Raw genomic sequence first — 18,259 nt, forward strand, 5'->3', positions numbered from 1 at the left:
AGGGCAATGAATGTACAAATGAGCTTTACACAATTGATGTGTGTATGGATTGTGATGAGTCATATGAGTCCCCAATAAAATGATTTTTAAAAAAAAGGAAGCCTGCAGAAGAATTAATGCCTCTAACGTTGGTGCTGGTGAATATTGAAAGTACTCTGAGCTGCCAGAAGAACACGCAAATCTGTCTTGGAAGAAGTACAGCCAGAATGCTTCTTGAATGTAGGGATGAATTCATCTCCCACACTTTGGGCATGTTGTCGGAGACTCCTGGAAAAGGACATCATGCAGGTTGGTGGAAAAGAGGGAGGCCCTCAGAGATGTACTGGCAGTGACTGCAACAGTGGGCTCAAACATAGCAACAAGTGTGAGAAGGACACAAAAGAGCCGTTAGGGAGTGGGTACACATTGAGCTGCTAACCACAAGATCAGCAGTTCGAAATCACCAGCCACTCAAAGGAGAAAGCTGAGGTTTTTGAAGCTGTAGTGTTACAGTTTTGGAAGCCCACAGGGGCAGTTGCATGCTGTCCGGGAAGGTGACTTGTCAGAATTGACTGGATGACCGGGAGTCCGTGAGGACGGCACAAACCGAGCGTTGTTCCTGCTGCTGTGTAGAGGATCACTAGAAGCATGGGCCCACTCGATGGCACCTACAACTTGTTACAACACGCGTGAACAGGACCTAGTTTGAAGCGTTACGAAAGATAAATTTGAAGAGGCCCTCTTAGAGCAACATAGGTTCTGCTACAATTGAAGTATAAACAAACATCAAGTATATGGTGAAGCTTGGGTGTAAAAATGGTGAAATCACTGATGGCTTCTGAAAAGTCCATGGGGCCAATGCGCCAAAGAAACCAGCAGCTTACAAATAGATAATTCACTTAAAGAAGGGGCTAGGCGATGCTGATGGTGAAGCCCTCATTAGCAGACCAGCTACATTAATTTTGAGGGAACAATTGTTTCTACCCTCACCAAAGAGAATCAAGGATTCACAGCAGAAACAACACCCACCACCACAGACACCTCACTTGGCTCAGTTTCTACAATTCTGACTGAAAAATTAAAGTTCCACAAGTCTTCTGCCTGATAGGTGCTACAAAACAGTTGGCTCTAGATCAGTTGCCACTAAGTGTAGAGCTTTCAACGGACCATTTTAAACAAACGATCAAGATCCGAAGCATTTATGAATTTTAACAGATGAAGCATGGCCTTTCCAACACGATCCTGAAGACAAAGCACAAAGCAGTCTGGCAACAGCAAAAGAGTTATGAGCAAAGGTCATGGTTTTCTTTGCTCAAGGAACTTAACTAGTTGGCATTCTGGAGCGTCAAAGAAAGGCTTCCCTGTGTTTGACAGTGTTTGAGATAGCCAGCCACAGCTTTAGCAGATAAGTGCCCAGGAAAGATTCGCCGTCTTTCTCTGCCTACTCCTGCTCAGTCTCTCATCAAACAAGGGCAATTTGTAGTGTCAATGGGAATCATTAGCCTCCGCCTTGTAACCCGAAACTTAGCTCCTTGTGTCCCAATCTTGAACAGTCTTTAAAGGGCACCCGTTTTCCTTCAATTAATGATGTAAAAGACGGCACTGACAGGGCTAAACTGTCAGGCTCCTCGGTTCTTTACGGAGGAACTAAATGGTCGCTCCTGTTTACAAGAGTGTTTTGACTTTACAGAGCTTATGCTGAGGAAAAGTTTGTATTTTTATCTTTGAATTCCATTTCCCTCAAAATTTTTGGAAGACCCCTGGAACGTGTGTGTATACAAGAAGGCCAAAGCCAAGCCTCACAGATGATGAACCATATAATATTTTTCATGACCACACAGGGGACTGAAATGACAGGGTGTATGCAGAACCATGGAGCTATTCACCAGGGTCACTAAAATCAGCATGTGACAAATAAAATGGACAAAGACTGTAGGGAAAGAAATTTTATTTTCAAGGATCTGTGCAGACAATGGTGGATAAAAAACTGTATTTCAACTATAAAAAAGGAGCTGACTTCAATCTACCCTGGCACACAGGGTTTGTGGTGAGGCCTGCTGGCTCTTCAGGCAATATTGCTCTCCCCATTCCTTCACCTCGCAAAGACTCCCCAGCAGAACAACATCCTGTAATTGATCGTCAGAACTGCGTCAGACACAGCCACCAAAGAACACATTCAACACGCCTCTGCTTATCTGCTGACAAGAATCAACTGGCGGCTTCTTGCTGCAAGTTATCTTCACCCTGTGCACTTTTTGGTACTTCTGATATGAAAACATTTCAAAATATAACAACTCAAGTGTTTAGGTCAAGATGCCCCATCCAGAAGGCTGTGGAAGTTTCTCCGAACTAGAACTGTGAAACGGAGCTAGTCTAAAATATGATGCCGTTCCAAGGGCCAACCTCAGAGACATAGCCTTTAAGAGAACACCAGTCATTAAAGCTACAAAATAAGTGCAAAATATGCTGAACCTGTTTCCAGAGCGACGTTCCCTTCTGTCAGCAGGTTCCCAGCTCACACCCCCAAGGTGTAACTCTTCTTCCCAGTTCCACTAGATCTCAGCACTCAACGCAAGGTCCTCAGAAATGCCCATGGGAAACAAACTGAAATTTACCGTGGCCCATTCCTGAAAACGGCCAAAACTCCGAGATGAGTACACATGTAGTGTTTACTTGATGGCTTTCGACTACTGCAAATCCTACATTGCCTATTTTAGAACTTAACATTCCTAGCAGCTTTACTTCTTTTGGGAGGACAGAAGACAGAATTCAGTGCCACACAGGGGTCAACTACAGCTAACTTGTCCACAGATAATCCAGGGATGTTCCTCTTGCTCTTACCTTTCTGGGCAGTACAACTGGTGGACCTATGTCTATGCTTCTTTTGACAACATGATTTTAAAATCTACTCTCTCTTTCTCTTAACAAAGAAGTTCCCGGATGATAGGTACAGTAGCTGACCCTTCTACCACTGAGGAGGGAATGAAGAGATCTTCCCAGCTAAAATGATCTGCCTCTGAAATTACCACCTCCCAAAAAAAGGCTACCAATTTCTATGGCAAACCTGTTCTTTACTTCAGAAAATAAGACAACACCTTCGTTTTATTCATGGATTCTAGGACCTGTCCAAATATGCTTATGGATATCAGCAGTCCTTATTCATTCAAATTTCTCAAGTTCTTACAGTGAACAGAATTTCCTCAGAACAGCTAAAGAGTCCTGGAAGAAGAAAATGAAGAGTTGACCAGAAAAAAACACAATCAACGAAAGGTTGCCAGTTAGCAATCCACATGTAACCAAAGAAGAAATGTGCATCTTAGATAACATGACAAAACAGCCATTGAATATCATCGTAAACTCTTATACAAGATGACTTTACTAGTATATGAATTAAAATACTAGATTTATTTCTTCCACCTTAACTGCAAATATATTAAACAATTACTTCTTCAATAGCTTCTCTTTCCCCTAGCGGAGGCATTAAAAACTGCTGGAGTAACAGTATTTAGCACTAAGTAATTTAGAAAATATAAAAAGGCCTTAGGAAAGTAGCAACAGTTGATTCACTCTCCATACACCGTTCGATTGGGTGAAGTCTCCAGGTGAGGATACTGGTGCACAGAACATTTTTTTCAGGTTGTTACTATTTTCTGGTCTCACCACACACAGATTGTAATTTCTCAACTCTTAGGGAGGCCCAGGTTCTCTCGGCAAACCTCCCAAGCTACCAGCACATAGCACGGCTACTGATCTGTTCTGTTTTTGCAGTGAGGGCCATGTCGCTCCCTTAAGTTCCCAGATGGGTATATGAAAGACACATTGCCAAAGCCAAACGATTTCTTGGCATCGCACCCAGGCCTCCCCCATGTTCCCAGTTTGCCAAATGCAAATCCAACAGAGGGGAAAAATAAGTCTTGAAAATAATCTCTTCTAGGCGGTGTGAACATAGCCTTCCCCACCGAGTCTCGGTTTGGAAAAGGTCCTGAAGAGGGGCTGAAGAACAGAACAGGTGACAGGTTTGTAAGGTCTGTAAGCAGGAAGTATGGAATCTTATCTTGCAACGTATCTGGAAATCATATACTCTCTGCCAAAAACTGATTTACACATCAATCAAAAGAAGTGGCTCTCTGGAGTCCCCTGAAGCATACACAATGTTTGCGACCATGAGGCGCTCTCCCCCACGTGGTAAGGGAGGGTGCTGTGGCGCCAATCTGGGGACTGATGATTTCAGTTGACATCTGCTATGCTGGGCCCAGGCTCCCGAGAGGCTCTTCACCCTGGTCCCCTCCGTTGGCAGTTGATGAGCTGGGTGCTTTGGAATTCATTTTATAAACAGGACGTAAAAGGCCATGACAACACAGGCAATCGCCACTGCAGCATGCAGCCGGGTTCCAATCACAGCAGCTGGGGAGCACAGTGAAAAGAGAAAAGACATGATACTCGTCACTTCATCGAAGTCCCCATCTTTTACAATGCCAAGTCACCAAAAAGAGAGCTACCGCAGATGAAGTGTCGCAAGGACCTGGGAATGTAGCTAAAGGCTACTCTGAAGCTCGAGGTGCTAGGTGAAATATGCTGTCCGTTTAACTTATGTCCATGTTTGAAAAAGATATAGGTAGAAAAAATATATATATATAGGTCGGTAGGTAGGATTCCAGATGAATCTACCCAAAATGAAAAGGATAAAAGTGCCTGAATTAAGTAGAAACTTTAAGAAGAGTCCAACTTATTCTTCACAAGAAATCAGAAAATCTTTTCATCAGGAAAATATCCACCCTAACACATTCTAGCAAAGAGTAAAATGGCTTAATTTATATATGAGGCTTCACAATGTTCATGGGAAAATTAAATGAAAAAAATGTTATTTTCCACAAGCTTTTTGAGGTTCCCCCACCCTCATACTTTTACTCTGTGGAGAATAATGAAATCCAAAACCCAGATAATGAAATAAACAATCATATTTTAAAATTCTAACATTTACCTTTTTCCTCAACTTCAAAAAACTTTTGTTCAACAGACTCACAGGTTCAATATCAGGGATCTCTTTAAAGCCTGACCCCAATCTAACCTGAGCTCATTTTTGTGCCCCACGCCCCTGCCCCAACCCCCTTGGCCACTTCTCACTGTCTAGAGTTGGAGATGGTCTCTCCCTGGAGAGATAGGAGCTTACCTTTGTAAAACACACCCCAAACACCCTTCTTCTCTGACAGCAGCCAGGACTTAAGACGAGGTACTTTCTTGAAGTAGGCACAGGTACAAACAAACAGCAGCCCAAAAACCACAATCCCATCCAAAGAGTATACTGTTACAGAGAGAAGAGAAAAATCTTTGGTTCTGATACAGCCTGGGGCAGACAGGCGATCCCACCTGAAAACTCCAGGAACAGAGTGGAACATCCTAACAAGATAACCTCAACTAGCAGTGCCAACCCTTGACAAGAGGAAGCCAAGGTCCTGGTTACTTTATTATCCTCCAAAAGTGCTTGCAGACATCTCCCTCACACCGATTTCACTGCTCCCTCCCCTCCTCTTTCAAGACCTCCAGGTTCTAGGAGTTCCTGGGGAATCTGCTTGCTACAAGTGGACAGTATTGGCAGCTGGTTGGAAGAACTGTAAGCATCTTTCCAGGCTGAGCAGGGAGAACACACAGGTTCTTATTTAAATCACTCAAGTGGGTGTTTCGTTTTTTTTTTTTAAGTAAAGTTTGATATGTACCCAAGTTTCAGATCTTCATCTGTTGGTGAAGAATATGTTAATACAAAAAATAAAGTTGAACAGGAATTACAACAGTTGGGATCCATATGACTACCATACGAATACATTTCATGCACAGCACTCTACTTACAAACCAAATTTTCTGCCAGGATAACAGATTCTTGCTTAAAAAAAAAATGTAACTGACTCTTCGACGTAGTGGAGAGATTTTACACCCTAAGTTCAGTTTCTTACATATGTAAACTGAGCTATTCCTTGCACACACCTAAGCACAATATTTACTCTTAAAAAGGGGGGGGAACCACAAGAGAGGTTATTTTGTAAATGTGTCAGACTAATCTCTGATTTCCTGGTTCAGATTATTTCTTATCCTCAAACCTCTTAACTACCCAGGAAGCTCCAACAGGATGATTTGTAGAACCAGTATCTGCGACTTATGGATCATTCTATAGCCCTCCACCCCCACCCCCCATAAACTAGCCCACAGCTAAGTGTCACAGCAGACAAAGGCCCACAAGTTAGCACAAACACTGAGCTGTTTATGATCAATGGTCCTTCCTTGTTGTTAAGGCTCAATAGAATAAAAGAGCTTGCCTTAAGCTACCCCATTTTGAAGAGTCTAAAGGTCATCCCCCGCCCCCTAAGAAGAGAATGTTGTTTTTAGAAAAATAAGTAAAACTATGTTATCTCTAGCAGATGAAAAACAAATCGTAAAAGTATGCCACTGTGACCTTACAAACTGCCGCTAGTAAATGTCAGCCAAAAAGTTTTACAAGCGCACCTGGACCAAGATAAGCTGGGCAGGCTAAACTGCCCCCATCCTGTTATCTTGTGCAGACACCCTTCCCCATTCCTTGCACACCCCCTTCTCCTTACTGGTTTTAAGTGTATAAATAGGGCCAAGGAACTCTGGCCGAGCGCTTCAGTTTGGACCCTGCGTGGCCATGCTGTAGCCCAAATCCGGATTTGCTTTTTGTGTCCTTTTCTCTAGTAAACCTTTGCTCTTCTCTAATAAACTTTTGCCTTGTTACTTTGCAGCTGCTTGTGGGTCAGTGGTCTTGTGTTGGGCGCGACTCCGTAACACTTGTGTACTCTTTCCTCCCTTCAGTTTTAACTGGCAATGCCAAAATTGATAAGGAGATGAAATTTGAACCTTCAGTGCCTGGCCTGTGGCGGAAGAATGGTGGCGGGGAAAATGCTTTCGTGTGCCCTCTTAAAGTTCTTCTCTGAAAAGTTGACTAAGACCATCAAGGCCCTGCCTTTTCTGGAGTTTGGAAGCCATGTCTATAAAACGTTTGAAGCAGCTTGGAAAATCTGGTTAGATGAGCAGGGTACGACTGCCAAATGATTGGGGAGCCAGTGTCTAAATCCAATCCTTGCAACAACCGCCAGCGTCCCTGTAAGGAATCACCTGGCCCGTATTATACAAACAAGAAATGACTCCACTGGTGTGTTGTTTTGTTTTTCCCCCAAAGGACAACACTTTCAGAAACTTCTTCCTCATCCCCTAACATTTCTGGGCTTGAGATCCTGTGACGTCTAGATGCTCCCAACAACAGACGGTCAACAGTACGAGGCGACGGCTTAGGGACTTGGAGAAGGGCTCACTTCGCGGAGGGTAGCGCCTTTCCACCGGCGCTGGTCTCCCCAAGAGGCTCCCAAGGGCCCAAACGAACTTCTAAGGGAGGGGAGAGGCTGGAAAGGGATTGGGGTGCCCACACTGGGAGTGCTAGAGTGCACGGCTCGGGCGAACTTGCGAAGCAAGAGGGCAGGAGTTAGGGGCGCTCAGAGGCCAAGGGGGGCCGGGCCGAGAGGGGGCGGGGAGAACGGACACGTCAGTCCCAGCCCCGCCCGCCACGTTTCACCCTCACTCCCACTCCCTGCACTTCACACCGGCTCTCACCGTTCGTCATGGTGGCTGGGCCCACGCCTATTAGGGGCTCTGGGGTCAGCAGTGGTGGCGGCGAAGCGAAGGCGCTCGGGGAGCCGGCTCCCGCTTGACACTTCCCGATCCGGCCGCGGCGTCGGGCAGGAGCCGTAGGACGCAAGCGCAAAGGCGGAGAGACGAGCGCCGAACCATATCAGGAGCGACTAGCCGATTACCGAGGGAGGGAGCACGCGGGCCTGCGTACTCGGTCCTTGCGTGCTTCCGTGGAGCGCGGTTCAGGTGGCAGCCTACGTGACCACGGTTACCTGGTGTATTTCGGGTGCTCTTGCGGAGTTTGTATTGGGGCTTAACCAGACTTGATCCTGTCGGTTTGGGAAGGCAGTTTTGCAATGTAACTTGCCCTGCGGCAGCTGGTGTGTATGTGGGTGGCGGCGGTAATGGGGGTGGTGGTGCGTGTGTGGGTTTTCGTTCCATCTACACCCACTACACTAATCCGACACTAGAGAGCAAAGGGCGACCCTTGCCGCGGTTCTTTACTCCTGGATAGCTGGATACTCAAGGTCCATATGACTTTTTCGAAAAGAAATAGGAACTTTGGAACTAAAACAAGCAATACAAATCAGATCCTATTCGGATCCAAACGAAAAGCGTGATTTCGTCCGGAGTTCTCTGATGGTGTCGGAGGTTTCAAGTCCGCTGAGGCTGTCTAGGACCTAAAGGGACTCTGCCTCTGTTGCTGCAGTGCCATCTGCTGGTTGCTGCTTGCTGCCCGCTTCCTTACTGGAAAGGGAAAATCACGTCCATGCCCCACTTTTCTACTACCTTCGGGCTTCTCACGAGAAAGTCGAAAAGCTGCCCGAGCTGCCCTGTTGAAACCGTAGAGAGTCATCAGCAGGTCATATTCCTTGTGCAATATACGTAATTGTGCATAAATTCAGAAGCAGGAAAAAATGATGAATAAACTGGTACATCCATATAGGGGACTATTACCTAGCAACAAAAATAACTATCAAAGACTATACTTTCAGGGATCATTTCTATAGTTCGTGACTAGAGAAGTTTCTCTGATCGTGTAGAGCACCGAAAACCACGAGGAGGAGGCGCAGCATTCTCTCCTGAGCGTGAAGCCGGCTCCCGGTGCTGCCTCGCTGCAGCTGCCGCTTGCCATTTATGATCGTTCTCCTCCGCCCTCCTGCAGAGCGAGAGGGAGAGAGTGCAGTCTGAGTGAAAAAAAAAAGCAAAAACTATCAAGCTGCAAAAATATATGGAGAAACATTACAGGTATATTGTAAAGTGAAAGAACCCAGTCTGGAAAGTTATATGATATATGATTCTAATTATAAAACTGTAGAAAAGGCAAAAATGTACAGTTAAAGATCATTGGTTGCCAGTTTGGGGAGGGAAGAGATCATAAGGATGGTTAGGTGGAACACAAAACTCAAAAACAAAACAAAAAAACTCAATGCCATCCAGTCAATTCTAACATGTAGCAACCCTATAGGACAGGGTAGCACTGCCTCTGTGGGTTTCTGAGACTGTAACCGCTTTGTGAGAGGAGATAGCCTCATCTTTCTCTAGTGGAGTGGCTAGTAGTTTCAAACTGCTGACCTTGTGGTTAACAGTCCAATGCATAATCACTAGGCCACCAATGCATAATCACAACACATAATCACTAGGCAGAGGACAATGAAATTATTCTGTATAATACTATAATGGTGGATACATTGCATTATGCATTTATCATAACTCATAAAAATGTATAATACAAAGGGCGAACCCTAATGTAAACTATGAACTTCAATTAATAGTAATGCATCAATATTAATTCATCAATTATAACAAACATACCACACCAGTACAAAATGTTAACAATAGAGAAAACGGGGGAAGAAAGGAAGCATATAGGGATGCTATACTTTCTGCTCAATTATTCTGCAGACCTAGCACTGCTTTACAAAATAAAGTTAATTAAGAAGCAACGAACAACAGAAAATAAATGGAAGAAATATGCAACAAAATATAATACAAGGCCAGCCATTCAGATTACATACCCATGCATATATATATAAGGGCAAGCAAAGTATTGCTCTAAAATAATAAACCTTTATTAAATAAAATTATCAAAACGTGAAGGGATTGTTTCTCAACATCTTCCATCTAGGTCTATACACTTCTGAAGATAGTGTTTCTGTCTCTCTAGCCCTTCCTCCAAGAATTCTGCACTCTTTGATTTACACCATGTTGAAATGGCAATTTTGGCATTGTTGAGTGAAGGGCCCGAATCCTGTTCCTTTTAAGTGTTCTTTGAGGTTGGGAAACAAAAAGAAGTCTGGAGGTGAAACGTCAGGGCTGATGAGTAAATGGGGTAAACGCTCCCATTCGTAGGGGACAACCCTTGCTGCCTTTGAAGAACGAGCAGGTGCATCGTCATGATGGGGAAAAATTCTTGGTATAAATTTCCTGGCCTTTTCCTCACCAATGCAGTTTTCATTTTCCTAATAAGTCCTTGTGAGCGTCCTGCACCCTTGAAAATGTATCATTGGGATTGTTTTGGAGCAGCCCCCACCCCTCAACCAACCAGTCACCATAACCTTCTGAACTAAATGCTCTGCTTTGAATGTAACTGGCCCAGCAGCGCCCCCTCAGAAGTCACTGTTGTAATTGTGTGTGTGTGTGTGTGTGTATTTGTTAGGAACCCTGATGAGACTAAGACAAGCGTATTACTGAAAGAACTTGTCTGCAGCCATCCACTAATGGCAGAGATATGTTTAAACATATGAAAGAGCTATGTTTCGAATAACCCCCTCCGTGTATGAACTAGAAACATACTAGCAATGCTCCTCGACTTACCCTTGTATACATAAATACATTCATCTGTCCAAAAGAGCTGCCTAGGACCTCCACAAAAACATCCTAGTTGCTGTCTTGGTCTTTGGATCTTTTGTCAGCCCTATAAAACATGCAGCACTAATATCATTGCTAGCAACTGGCTGCTCCCTGCACCAAGGCTGACGAAAGGTGCAAGACCATGTTAACCAGGCCCTAGACAGAATCTGAGAAGCTGGACGATCTAAAGAAGAACAAATCCAAATGAGGAGGAAGACTCAGGAACAGCCTGCAATATGCGGCTGTTTGCTGAAAGAGAAGAAGCACTTACTGATGAAGATCAAAGACTACAGCCTTAAGTATGAATCACATTGCAACATGAGAAAACAAATCCTCACCACTCGACCACTATATAACACGATAGACTGCCATTATCAGGGATCTCATTTTACTTGGATCCGTAATCAGCACTCATGGAAGCAGGTCAGGAAATAAAACAACATCCTGCATGGTGCAAATCTGCTGCGAAAGACTTAAGGTGTTAAAATGTTGCTTTAAGAACCAAGGCATGCCTGACCCAAGCCATGATATTTTCAATGGCTTCATATGCACTTGAAGGCTGGACAGTCAATAAGGAAAACTGGAGAAGAATTGATGTCTTTAAATTGTAAGGTTGGGGGAAGAATATTACATATACTATGAATTGCCAGTGGAAGGAGTAAACCCTATTGGAAAAAGTACAGCCAGAATGCTCCCTAGAAGTTAAGATGGTTCCTAAAACTTTGCACGTGTCATTAGGAAGGATGACTCTGGAGAAGGGCATCCTCCTTGGTGAGGTAGAGGGTCAGTAAGGAAGGAGCCCATTGAGGTGGATGAACACGGTGGCTGCCAACAATGGGCCCAAGTCGCAATGTTTGCGGAAAGCAAAGGATGTGACCCCACGAGCAGTCTGTTGGGCAAGGACCATTTCAACCACACTTAACCACACTGAGAGTCTGTAGATAATCTTTGAATCACTTAACTCTTTCTTCAAATTGTCTTTTTCACTGGGACAACCAGCACCTTAGTGACTGTACCATTTTAGCATTCTTGAAGCATCCATTGTGTCAGCACAATCATGAAAACTTAGCAGAGGCAAAGCTCCTAAAATGATCTCCCGTAAGCCTCGAAACAGCCCCATCTTCGTATCCTTACTTCAGAGAGAAAGAGGGAACTTTGGACCGCCTGATAGCACACTGACACTAGTCTTGGGCCTCATACTGCAAGCCACAACGGCTATTTTCTTTCCTAACAACCGAGTGCCTACTTGTATACATGTCTGACTCCGTAGCCTGAAATTCCCCATGCTCCCCTGGGTGGATGATAAGCTTCAGCTAAAGAAACTGTTCCCCAAAAGGTGCTTATTAAATTATACAAAAATTTTAAAAGCGAACTGCTCCATGGTCTTCAAATAGAGTCTTTGCTCTCTCACGTAGGTGCTGTGACACCTGTGGGCACCCCACGGGGCTCAATGGGGCTTCCCAGCTCTGTTGCTCTCTTCCCTCTTCCTCCTGCGCTCTCTTAGGGGCACATGCCCCCCTTCTCTTTCTCAGGCTAGGCTCCCCCTTTACACACGCTCTGGCTTCCACAGGCTGACTGTACCTCCATTTTGTTCCCAGCTGAGAACTTCCACCCTGTCATTCTCAAAGTTTAAGGATAGAGAAATCACAGTGGAAGAGTTAGAAAGAGCGGTCACTTGGCTAATTATTATCCCTGATGGCAGGGATAGCCCATGATCTGATTCTGAATTAAGTGGGCTCTACTCAACCCTTACTCTCTTTCCCTCTTCCCTCCTCCTTCCGACTTTTTCTTTCCCCTCTTACATTTATTTCCATTCTCCCTTTGCTTTTGTTTCTTTCAGGATTTTTAAAGTATTTTTGTTATTGTTGCTTGTTTGTTTGTTTGTTTACCTTTTCAGTAAAGTCAATTTCCCCAGATTTTTATATCCAAGTGAGGTGTACCAAAACTTTATATTCTGAACAATTACATTCTGTCGTTTCTTCTGTAAAATTAGGTTAACAATAGAACCTCCTCTCTAAGGTGGTTGAGGATGAGATGGATTATAATTTACAGCAATACCTGCCTTGCAGGAAATGCTCTGCAAAAGTAAGTTAGTGTTGTGGTTGCTCCCTGGTTAACACAGATGTCAGTGTCTACAATGTGCTGGGCACTGCACTCGGTTTTGCAGGCATAGAGGCTAAAGAGCCCCCCCCCTTAAGAAAATAGCGCGTCCTGAGGAGGGCACATGGAGAAACACGGAGATTGGGCACAGGCTTCATGTCAGCTGTTTTTAGACGCATCCTCTCTGACCTTCACAGCCATTTTGCAGGATACTTTTAAACATGAGAACTCAGAGAGACGCCAAGGGATCGCACAACTAGTAAGAACTCAAACCCAGGCCAGTCTGACTTAAGCCTCCAATTAGGATGCTTCCCACTGCTACTGCTCTTTGAGGATTTGGTCCCCCTCCGTGCGTCAGTTATTTTGTCACCCTGGAAAGCCCCCAAGCCTCACAGCTACCCTTCCCTGCCAGGCGGGCCTCACCTCAGGGTCACAGGCTCCTTCAGTCCAGCTCTCTGGAGAAATAAATAGAGCCCCATTGGCTGGCGATGCGGTACTCAAACAGCCCTTCCTTAGTTTGTCTCAGCCTGCACTTGAGAACCAGCGGATGCTGCCAAAGGCCTGTCAGTCAACAACAGAGGCCTGTTTGTTAGGGTTCCTGTGGTCACTGTGATGAGCGCAAATCATGGGGGGGCGGGGCTGGGGTGGGGGGGGTGTGTGTGCGCTGAGACTATTGCCTTCTGGTTTCACCAAAGACTAAGTTCAGTTCCAAAGGCACAGCTGGCAACAATAGCTTCATTTGAATTACAACATAATAGAAAAGGGATGTCGGACAGTAATTTATGCTGCAAATATTTGTTCCAGGACTTTGAGACGTCAGGAATGTGTTAAGCTCCGGGAGCGCAGAGAAGAATGGGAAAGACTCTGTCTTCAGTAAGTTCAAGGCTTAGTCGCAAAGAGAAGCTGTGAGGATAAATAACCAGGAAACAGAGTCAGAAGTAAGACATGCCGATGGGAAATAAACACTGCATTCTGGGAGTATCGAGGAGAAAGTGCTTTTAGCTGGTGAACTCAGTTTAGCTGGCCCTGAAAGGCATGGCAGGAGCCCTGCTGGCACAGCAGATTAAACACTGGGCTACCTCATAAGGTAGCATTTCAAACCCATCAGCCTCGTGGGAGAAAGGCTGTCTGCTCCTGTAAAGATTTTCAGTCTTGGAAATCCTGGGGAGCAGTTCTCCGCTGTCCTATGTGGTCACTGTGCATCAGAACTACTAGCTCGAAGGCAGTGGGTTTGGTTTGGGTTTTGGGAACGGTATGTAGCATTGCCTAGACAGACAGGCATTCTAAGGGCCTATGTGCATATATTTATATGGAAATACACTGAGGACTTTCAACCTCTGCTCATACCCTCCCTCAACACAAGAATACTTTGTTCTGACAAATTGGCCTCTGCTCACCCTCCCGGCATGATTGCTGAAGACAAACTGTGTGCATAAGCAAATGTCGTGAAGAAGGTGGATGGTGCCTGACTATTAAAAGATACAGCGTCTGGGGTCTTAAAGGCTTGAAGTTAAACAAGTGGCCATCACGCAGAGAAGCAAATAAGCCCACATGGAAAAAGCACAGCAGCCAGTGCTATCATGAGGTGTCATCAGGACTGGGTAACAGGCATCAGAAGACCCATAATAAACAAACAAAAACATATTGTTGAGAACGAGGAGGGTTGGAGCAGAGACCCAAAGCCCATATGTGAACAATGGAACATTCCCCCACAGAGGGGTCACAGGATAGGGATGAGCCAATTCCTCTGGTTCCTTGAGGTTTCCTCACCCCCCACTATCATGGCCCCAGTGCTGCTTCTCAATTCAGACTAGACCAGAGCATGTACATAAGTATAGATGAGATGGGAGATCACAACACATGGAATCAAGGAACAGGAGTAGGAATAGCGACCGGAGAGGAGGAAGGGGGACTCAATTGCAATGATCGTCACATAACCACACACCCACCTCCAGGGGGAAGAACAACAGAAATCATGGGGGAAGGGAGACAGGGGTCAGTGTGAGATATGAAAATAATAATTTTTTATCTATCAAGGGGTCATGGGAGGGTGGAGGGAAAAAAAGGAGGAGCTAATTCCAAGGGCTCAATAGAAAGTAAATGTCTAGAAAAGAATGATGGCAACATACGTACAAATATGCCTGATGTGATTGATGTATGGATTGTAGTAAGAGTTGTAAGCGCTCCCAATAAAATGATCTCTTAATTTAAAAAAATACTATGGCTGGATTCTGGCACCCCTTAGTCCTCCAAGTAACACCCTTGCTTTTCAATGCCCTAAAGAGGTCTTATGCAACAGATCTACTTAAAGCCATGTATCTCTTGACTGCTGTTTTCATGAGCATTGATTGTGGATCTAAGCAAGACAGAAATCTTTGATAACTTCTATCTTTTCTCCGTTTATCATGATGTTACCTAATGGTCCAGCTGTGAGGATTTGCCTCTTCTTTACACTGAGCTGTAATCCATACCGAAGGTTTTTGCTTCATCAACAAGTGCTTCAATTCCTCCTCACTTTCAGCAACCAGGGCTGTGTCATCTGCATATTATTGCAGATTGTTAACAAGTCTTCCTCCAATCCTGATGCCACATTCTTTTTCATCTGATGTAGCTTCTCTGGTTATTTGTTCAGCATACAGATTGAACAAGTATGGTGAGAGGCTACAACCTTTTCTGATTTTAAAGCACGCAGTGTGCCCTTGTTCTGTCCTCACAACTGCCTCTTGATCCAGGTACAAATTTTGCATGAGCACAATGAAGTGTTCTGGAGTTCTCATTCTTCTCAAAGTTATCCATAGTTTGTTATGATCCACACAGTTGATGCCTTCCAATAAAGCACAATATCTTTCTGGTATTTTCTGCTTTGAGCCAAGACCCATCTGACACCAGCAATGATATCCCTTGCTCCATGTCCTCTTCTGAATCTGGCCTCAGCTACTGGCAGCTCCTTGTCAATGTACCGCTGCAACCATTGTTGGATGATCTTCAGCAAAATTTTACTTGCATGTGGATATCAATGATATTGTTCTATAATTTGTGCATTCTGTTGGCTCATCTTTCTTTGGAGTGGCCACAAATATGGATCTCTTCCAGTCAGTTGGCCAAGTAGTTGTCTTCCAAATTTCCTGACGTAGACAAGTGAGTGCTTCCAGGGCTTCATCAGCCTGTTGAAACATTTCAATTGGTAGCTCAATTCCTGGAGCCTTGTTTTTGACTAATGCTTTCAGTGTAGCTTGAACATATTCCTTCAGCACCATGGTTCTTGCTCATATGCTATCTTAGTACTTTTTTACTTCATAAAGCCCCTTTAGTACTGATAAATGCCCAAAGGGCACCCTACTCTGCAAGCCAGCCTCCTGCCCAAAGGCTCTCAGCTTTACTCGTGCTGCGGGCTGGGCCGTTCCCTGCCTGGTCTCATGGTCTTGGTTCGGCAACTTTGCTGTCGTTGGGTCTCAGCTGATTCTTCTGCTCTCTTTTCTTGGTTCCAGCGCTGCAGGCTCTGCTGCCCGTTGCCCCCACTGCTTGTGGCAGGGCTCTCACACCTGCTCCACTGGTGAATCCTTTCTCGATGATTGTTGGATTGTTGTTCCTGATTGTTGAAACAGCTCATTTTATACTCAGTAGAATGGCAAAACTGACCAATCCCCAAGTTAGAGTACTCTCTACCTATTTTCATACCCCCACCCAGTCATTGCAGGAGAAAGATGAGGCTGTGCAGTCTCGGAAACTCACAGGAGCAGATCTACCCTGTCCTACAGAGTCGCTGAGTCAGCATTGACTCAATGGCATTGAGTTTGAGGTTTTAGGGTCGAGACCCACTCATTAAGAGCCCTGATGGCAGTTTGAACCAACTAGTTGCTCTGCAGGAGAGAGATGAGGCTTTTTGTTTAAGGAAAGATGTAAAACCTTAGAAATTTACAGGGTAGTTCTACTCTGTCCTATACGGTTACTGTGAGTAGAAACCTATGACTTGATGGCTGTGTGTGTGTGTGTGTGTGTGCTTCTTTTTGGCTCATTTTGTGAGGGCTATAAAAACTACGGATAAAAAATAAAATAAAGTCTGGGTAGAAGAGCCACACTAGGGAATTTCACTTCCCCACACATGGCAGCCTATTTCCTCCCGTCTCTGCTTGCCTGCTTGTTTAATCTCTTATATCTCAAAAGAGATGGATTTAAGATATATACTACACTAATATTCTCACTAACATAACAAAGAAATCCCTTTCCAAATGGGATTATAACCACAGCTATAGAGGTTAGGATCCACAGCCCATATTTGGGGAGGACACCATTCAATCTATCACAGCTTCTCTCTCAGCCTTGAGCTTCCCTTCTCCAGCATAAGCCCAAAGCACACAATAATTGCTCCATGCATGTCCCCCTCTCCCTGTAAAGTTCATGACCCATGGCTTATGTATTTGCATAGTTTACCATTTTATGCAGAGCCCCCTAGCAAGTGTGGAACATTCTACAAGTGCTTGATAAAATATTTGTTGCTTGAATAATTGAACATAGTCTTGTGGAGCTGGATCTGAAGGTTCATGAAGAACAGTAGAAGAAAATGCTGAAAGGTAAGTTGTTGAAAAACAGTGAGCACTTAGGATGTGTTTACTACATGCCAGGTACTATTCAAAATATTTTATAGATATTAGCTCATCTAAGTCTCACAATACTCATAAGTTTATTACTATTAGTATCCTCATTTCATAGATGAAGAAATGGATGTATTAAGAAGTCATTTCAAGATAACATAGCTGGTAAATAGTAGAGATGGAATTTCAACACCAACCCATCTGACTTCCGATCCTGTATGCTTATCTAAGGAGCATGAGCATTACTGAGATACAGATGGTTAGGGCTTTTTAAGATAACTGAGAAAATTCTGAAGTCCATGAGACTACCTCACCAAGCCCACCCATCTGTCAGTTTGTCAAACTGTGTTGACATATGTGTTGGTACAAAACTGGAAGCTCTGATATTGGTATTTCTAATACCAGCAGAGCCACCCATGGTAGACAGAGTTCATCAGAACCTCCAGAGTAAGACAAACTAGGAAATCTGGCAATCTACTTCTAAAAGTTGGCCAATGAGAACCCTATGGATTACAAAGACTATTGTCTGACATAATGCTCGGAGATGACCCCTCTATTTTGAAGGCTCTTACATACACAGTGGCTAAAAAAATGGATTTAATGATTGTGAAGAAGGTGCAGGACTGGGCAGTGTTTCAGCCTGCTGTCCAGGGGATCACCATGAGTTGGAGCTTACTCTATGGCAACTAATATAATAATAGCCAATACATGGACCTACTCACACAATTGAAAAATATATAATGCCTAGCTGTAACATACAGGTTAAATATAGTCATGTACACTGAAACAACACATTTCAATATGCAAAAATGCTCAGGTATTAATAGACTGGTGGGTGTCATGATTTCGGGTGCTTGTACCTGTATGTGGAATCATCTTAAACACAGGAGCTAAGCATGCAGACGGATTCAGGTGAGTATTGGCTATTCAAATTACTACAAGGGATGTTGTTGCCTTTGGTAACATTAAATCCTGAAATTGTCCTCTCTCGGTAAATTTCATACAATGCAAAACACAATATGAAACCCATTTTAGAGTACTTGCCTACCTAGAAAATTCAATGTACATTAAAAGTGGATGGAAATCTCTTTGTATGTATA

The 18,259-nt window shown here is 44.2% G+C and overlaps 1 protein-coding gene and 1 non-coding gene across 3 annotated transcripts; one reads left to right on the forward strand and one right to left on the reverse strand.

Moving 5' to 3' along the window:
* Positions 1–1,910: 1,910 nt before the first annotated feature.
* On the reverse strand, positions 1,911–8,016 carry TMEM167B (transmembrane protein 167B). 2 transcript variants are annotated; one of them, XM_045291927.1, is made up of 3 exons: positions 7,597–8,016; positions 5,104–5,281; positions 1,911–4,383 (listed from the first exon to the last, which is right to left on the reverse strand). In XM_045291927.1, exons 1-3 carry the CDS (start codon positions 7,604–7,606, stop codon positions 4,221–4,223), a joined length of 351 nt encoding a protein of 116 aa, XP_045147862.1. In that variant the 5' UTR covers positions 7,607–8,016; the 3' UTR covers positions 1,911–4,220. The 2 variants fall into 2 exon arrangements, with proteins under 2 accessions (XP_045147862.1, XP_004699274.1); XM_004699217.2 differs by having other exon boundaries at positions 5,150–5,281; positions 7,597–7,723.
* A 577-nt stretch (positions 8,017–8,593) lies between these two features.
* On the forward strand, positions 8,594–8,808 carry LOC115870170. Its single transcript, XR_004046547.1, has one exon. It is a non-coding gene; the product is annotated as a small nucleolar RNA U3 (small nucleolar RNA).
* The last annotated feature ends 9,451 nt before the right edge of the window (positions 8,809–18,259 follow it).

Source organism: Echinops telfairi, unplaced genomic scaffold, assembly GCF_000313985.2.
Source record: "Echinops telfairi isolate 266 unplaced genomic scaffold, ASM31398v2 ScPeMD7_443;HRSCAF=831, whole genome shotgun sequence".
NCBI lineage: Eukaryota > Metazoa > Chordata > Mammalia > Afrosoricida > Tenrecidae > Echinops > Echinops telfairi.

Coding starts and splice junctions, on each gene's coding strand:
- TMEM167B (XM_045291927.1), bottom strand. Junction 4,384..5,103: donor ACCATCTCCAACTCTAGACA/GTGAGAAGTGGC, acceptor TGTGCTCCCCAG/CTGCTGTGATTGGAACCCGG.